The sequence below is a fragment of the Sinocyclocheilus anshuiensis genome, unplaced genomic scaffold, assembly GCF_001515605.1.
Source record: "Sinocyclocheilus anshuiensis isolate Anshui unplaced genomic scaffold, SAMN03320099.WGS_v1.1 scaffold218, whole genome shotgun sequence".
In the NCBI taxonomy this organism is placed as follows: domain Eukaryota; kingdom Metazoa; phylum Chordata; class Actinopteri; order Cypriniformes; family Cyprinidae; genus Sinocyclocheilus; species Sinocyclocheilus anshuiensis.
Genome location: NW_015547665.1, coordinates 886646 through 892933, shown reverse-complemented (window position 1 = coordinate 892933; position 6288 = coordinate 886646). Strand labels below are relative to the sequence as shown.

Here is a 6288-nt window from a genome sequence, read left to right as displayed (position 1 = left end):
CGGAGCCGAGCCGAGTCGTACCACGTAGTGGAAAAGCGCCATAAGGGAACCCCAAGAAGCCTGTATCAGATTTAAGGCCATAAAAAGTCTTAAATGGTACAAGAAAGTCTTAATTATGATTTCAAGAGGTCTTAAATGTGGGGACAGAAAGACAAGAATTGCAATATAGCTTAATGTGACGAATAAACTTCAAAAAGCTATGATTTCATGAAATAAACATGAGCGCTGCACGTTTCAAAGTTAGGTGCTGCCTGCCGTTGCAGTGGTTTTCAAAACTGTCCTGAAGCTCCAGCACTTTCGTCCCTCATCTAACACACCCGATTCAACTCGTCAGCTCATTAGTAGAGACTTTAAGACCTGAAGTGGGTCAGAAAAGGTAAAGAGTTGTGAGAAAATACGATGCGTGTCAGATCCGCGTCATGTTCAGCAGCGGCAGATCTTAAAGCAGCCAAAATAACTTAATAACCCAACTGCTGTGATGTCTGTTAATCAAAGAACAAAAGAAAAGGAGGAAATCAATCACTTTTGTAGCTTTAGTGTTTGATAAATTTATTCAATTTCTGTATATTTCCTACTTGCTGAAGGGCACAGGTAAGCTAAATATGACATTTATTATTAAGTGAAATATTGTTTTAAGTTTACTTAAATTGGAAGTTATTTTTTAAAGTCTAATAAATGTTAAAATTGATAGCTCTCAATTATAGCTACTGTAATGTTGAATGGTCAATTGTTAAATATTAGGAAAAAAAAACAATTTTCATAGAGACATCAGTAGTATTGGTATCAGTGATACTCGCCTTCAGACATAAAAAAGATGCCACTAAACAAATATTAAAAATATACTGTATTTATGCTGTTTCTACATTAATTTGAAGATGGAATGTGAAATTAATGCAATATAAAAGTTTATTTAAAAACTTTAATGTTTAATCGCAATTCATTTCAGAAAAAAAATGTGTGTTTAATTAGATCATTTTTTTAATCGATTGACAGCACTAATTTTAACTCAGTCTCTGTGTAGAAACATGACGTTTGAATTTTGTGATTCATTTGTGAAACATTTTAAACTGTCCAGTGTTTTGTTATATGCTTTCAAACGTTCTGTTCATCAAAGAATCCTGAAAAAAAGTATCACAGTTTCCACAAAAAAAAGGATAATAAGAAGAAATGCTTATTATTATTATTAATATTATTATTATTACATATAAATAAAACTGATATAATAATCTTAATTCAAATATCATAATATTAATTATCTTCCTGTTAGGGCTATGCAAAAAATCGCCTGCGATTTTGTGTAGCTTGTCAGTGATCTACGGCTCTGTGTAGTAAATGCCGCTCCATCTGAAAGCACGTGCTGGAGATTTACTACTAATCACCAGAAGCGGCTTTACTGACGAGATTCGCATGAAAATCGCATTTGATTTTTAGCCCAGCCCTACTTCCTGTTTATAAATATGATTTTTAAAATTAATATTATTATGGAATGTCATCGAATGGTTGAAAAAAAATATATATTACTATATAATATTATTTGTATATATTTATAAATGTGTATGTATATATATATGTATGTGTGTATGGTTGTACGTTTATCCATTGTTGTTTTTTTGGTGTTTGGCTTAGTGTTATGTTAGAATCATTATTATACTCATACCGTTTGTTCTTTAATATTTTGAATTGTTTTTAGCTTTATTTTTGATTGTTTTTCATTTAAATGTCAAGTTTTGAAATTTTGTTGTATGCATTTGTCATTTTTATTTAATTTCTTTATTTTTAAAATGTGTATAAGTAGTATTTATAAAGTTTTAGCTTTTAGTTTTGGATCTGTTTTTAGTTGTTTTAATACTACAATTGATTGCTTCTGTTGTCCTCATTTGTAAGTCGCTTTGGATAAAAGCATCTGCTAAATGACAAAATAAATAAAAATAAATAAATAAATAATATGAGTATGATTTATATTATATATTATAATTATTATATATTAATATAATAATTATATTATATTATACTGAATGTCATCATCAAATGGTTGAAAAATATATATTACTTTATTATTCTTTATTATATGTATTGTTCTATTGTGTTGCATTACAAGTTCAATTGAAGTGAATTTGTGTTGCTTATGTTTTAGGATGCTGGAGTATTCTTTAGATGGTCATAACGTTAGTTTCTCAGCCATCAGAATCGTGCGGGTTCTCAGACCATTACGAGCCATCAACAGAGTTCCCAGTGAGTACCGTTTTCCCTCTATTTGTTTGCATCTGTGTATTTTTCTTGTTCTAGTGTCACTGTTTTAAAACCCAGCTATTGATTTGAAGCAAATGATTTTGGACTCGGCCTGAAAAAAGATGTGCCTGCTGTATTTATAGATTCACACACGCACAGAATAGACAAGACTCCCATGATGTATTAACTTGGTCACTGACGCTGATTGTTGCGGCTAAGTGCCCACAGTCCAAAATCTCATAGTTGATGGACCACAAAAAATACATAAACACTCATACACACGCTGTTAGTCTTCAGAGAGGTGCTGGTGTATGTTACAGTCATGGATGGAGTCCAGCAGTGCAAGTGTCTGTTTTGTTTAATGTACGGCGAGACAGTAAATTCTTGACATGCACGGATACTCTTACCATTTATAGCTCACTCTTTTTGTCAACACATACCAAATAAGTTTGTGTGTGTGTGTGTGTGTGTACCTACTTAACCATATTTTGGGGACAAATTTGTACCCAAAATTGAGCAAAACCTGACAAAATCGGCAAAAAAACTCAATTTGGGTATGTCCTCATTTGTAAAACTGGTATAAAAATAAAGTAAACAGTTTTTTTTTAATTGTAAAAATGCAGAAAGTTTCCTTTAAGGGGTAGGTTTAGGTGTAGGGTTGGTGTAGGGTGATAGAATATACAGTTTGTACAGTATAAAAACCATTACACCTATGGAATGTCCCCATTTAGATAGCTAAGTAAACGTGTGTGTGTGTGTGTGTGTGTGTATTTAGCAAAGCAGTAATAGATTTTGGACTCAGTGAGGAGTGAGAGCCCGTGGCTGTTAAGTTTCCAATTCCATTATTCTCAAACCACCGAGCATTAGCCAAAGCCCTGCAAGTTTGTGTTTGTGTGTGTGTGTGTGTGTGTGTGTGTGTGTGTGTGTTTGTGTGCCTGTGTTCACTTCTTGGCTCAATTACTGAATACACATCAGACACTGAGAAAATGTGTTCATGAAGTATGTGAATGTCAGATCAGAGTTATCAAAGTTAAATGTAACACTACGGTCTCATCTGTAAATGTGTCTAGTGAACCCCAATGGCTTTGATGCTTCATTGCACGTGTTATTAAATACGTGTTTGTGACATCATGTATCTGTGTCTCGTAGGTATGCGAATCCTGGTGACATTGCTGTTGGATACTTTACCGATGCTAGGAAACGTCTTGCTGCTTTGTTTCTTCGTGTTTTTCATCTTTGGGATTGTTGGCGTGCAGCTGTGGGCAGGGCTTCTGCGCAACCGCTGCTTTTTTGACAACAACGTCAGAATGTAAGTGCAAAACTGGTGCTTCTTAAAGCAAGTTACTCAATATATGCAAATTGCAGGGTTTGCAAAACTGCTGCTGCAGCCATAAATACACTGAAACCACATGGCTATGTTCCGTGGTGGAACCTGTTTATGTCGTGTCATCAGATGAAAGAATGAATTTTAGGGGACTTTGAAGGCCACTGTCCAGATTTTAATGAGTTTAATTGAATTTAAGCTATATTATTATAGTAAATAATATTAGCCCGTTCCTCGGTTTATAAAAAACAAAGAACTAGCATGTGTCCAGTAATGCACTTACAATGTAATCTTATGAGGCAAGTGTGCTGGAGGCTTTAAAGGGATAGTTCACCCCAAAATTAACATTTTGTCATTTACTTCTCCTCATGTTGTTCCAAACCTGTATGAGTTTCTTTCTTCTGTTGAACACAAAAGAAGATATTTTGAAGAAAGCTGGTAACCAAACAATTGCAGGTAGCCATTGACTTCCATAGTGTTTTTTGCCATCCCATGGAAGTCAGTGGTGTCCATCAACTGTTTGGTTACCAGCATTCTTCAAAATATCTTCTTTTGTGTTCAACGGAAACTCCTACAGATTTGAAGCAACTTGAGGGTGAGTAAATGATGACCAAATTTTTTTTTTATTGTATTTAATGTTGAAAGAGTTATTTTTCTACTATATATATACTGTATATATATATAAATTTTTTTTTTTACAAATATTAGTAATTCTAAATTTTTAAGTAACTTTTTTTATGAGTCACACCACATAACATTTTACTATCCTGTACTAACCTTGTCTCTATTTTTTAAATGTCTCCTGGACACTGACTTCATAGACCTCTATTAATAATGTGCTTCTGTATATCTGCACACACACATTACAGTTTTTCCTTAGTTTTTACAAACACATGACACATGAAATATTTTTTGTGTTGTACAGTTATAGACCTGGAATTACCTTTCAATGAGGAAATCAGCTAAGCAGTATATATATTTTCTCAGTAGATTACAGCAAAGCCAAGTATAAATGTTTCTTTTTTATTGTTTTGTGTATGCAGAAACAAGAAATCAATTCTCACATTATATTTGCCATAAGGGCCTCATTGATCATAGAGAGTTTACAAAGTAAATAGTTGAATAATGAGTATCCATATAGGCAGTTTGCACCAGTGAATCATTTTGACAACTGTCCACCCTGATGTACTGCATACCAGAAAGCCAGTCTGCCGAAAGAAGCCTTGACCCGTTCAGGTGCATCGCTGCTTCTCTCCAACTCCCTCCCCAAATCCCAACACTATCCAAGCAACGTCTGTTACAGTAATGCTTCTCTCACTCAAATTATGCTGCCCTTTTAAAAATCCAGCTCTCTTGTGCATACAACATTTATTGCATTGTCTGTCAAAAACCACTTATAATATCCACTTCAGTGCATGTACATCTGCTGCTATCTGCATTCAAAACTCAAAAGAATTGGCCTTTACTTCAAAAAACTTTTTGTCATTCTACAAAGCAGGTGCCATCAGAGTGCATTTTATGCATATGTGTAAAAATAACTTTTAACTCATGTCAACTTTTATTGTACTGTATTTTAACATAGATATTTTCCTTCTCTCTTTATGTGGATGCCTTTTTGACGTGTTCTTGCTGCATTGGCAAATATTCACATTTCATGAAAACCAAATATATGAAAATAAAAAGTAGCATTTGTCTTTTATTATCTCTCCGTAGACTTTTGCCCCCAGCTTGTGCGTTAACTAGGGGTGTGCAATATATTTCGTCTATGATAATATCGTAATTGTTGTTTAAACCATATGCTGTTTGACATCATCGAGTATATTGCAAAAACCAAACAAAAGCACATCCAGAGACTGCACGCGTACATGAGATGTAGGTTAGGCTGGCCGCACACTAGAGAATTTTAAGGCCGATTTTAAGCCCGATTTGCACCCCCGAACGATAGGGGGTGTGGCCCGATTCGCAGCTTGTCGCAAACGATTTTTTTGTCCAAAACATCCTCTATTGTGTGGTGTCATTACGATTATTTAACTGCTGCCGATCGAGACGGAGCGTCGCCGAACTCAAATCGTAAATATCAAACATGTTTGATATTTACGACTCTTGATCTGGCTGCCTCTGACGTAATACCCGTGATAACTAATGAGAGAGCAAGCGTCACCAACCGGATGTTGCGTGCTTCTATAGCTGAAACTTGTTAGCCACAAACATGCCATGAAAGCAGAAAACATCACCCATATTCTTTGTTATACTTTGCTTTTCATTGTGAAACAGAACGCGCGCCAGGAAAGCCAGCTGACAACGTTGATTGTATTCTATTTGTTTTTCTTCTCTAGTCACATTTGATCTCGCCAGTCTCCGTGAGATCATGTGTCACTGTGAAATCATTCCTACAATCATCAAGTGTGTGTTCTCGCATTCTGGTCAAATCGTCTAGTGTGCGCGTTCAGAGGATTATAAGGCTAAAAATCAGTTGAACTGTCTTCATGTCTGTGGTCTCCCATGGCTTTAAAATCAGATTTGAAAATCGTCTAGTGTGCAGCCAGCTTTAGACTACTGCACGAGCACATTTAGAGTTCACACTTTTACTGCGTGATTTAGTCTATTAAAATACTTTTAGAATTCCCCCAAAATGGGGGAAAAAGTTGGCAAAAATGACACTGGATAACTTTTATATGACTTTTATACAGAGTTCTGGCATGAAACTCTAGATGGCGCAGTCCGATAGGTCTAGC

General features: G+C 35.1%; 1 protein-coding gene across 1 annotated transcript in view; it reads left to right on the top strand.

Annotated features, from left to right (window-relative positions):
* The window catches only part of cacna1hb (calcium channel, voltage-dependent, T type, alpha 1H subunit b), a 66487-nt gene that overhangs the window by 12200 nt on the left and 47999 nt on the right, over positions 1–6288 (top strand). The window contains exons 3-4 of the mRNA XM_016504845.1: positions 2135–2232; positions 3379–3538. Of these exons, the coding sequence (XP_016360331.1) occupies positions 2135–2232; positions 3379–3538 (258 nt within the window). The remainder of the gene's footprint in view (positions 1–2134; positions 2233–3378; positions 3539–6288) is intronic.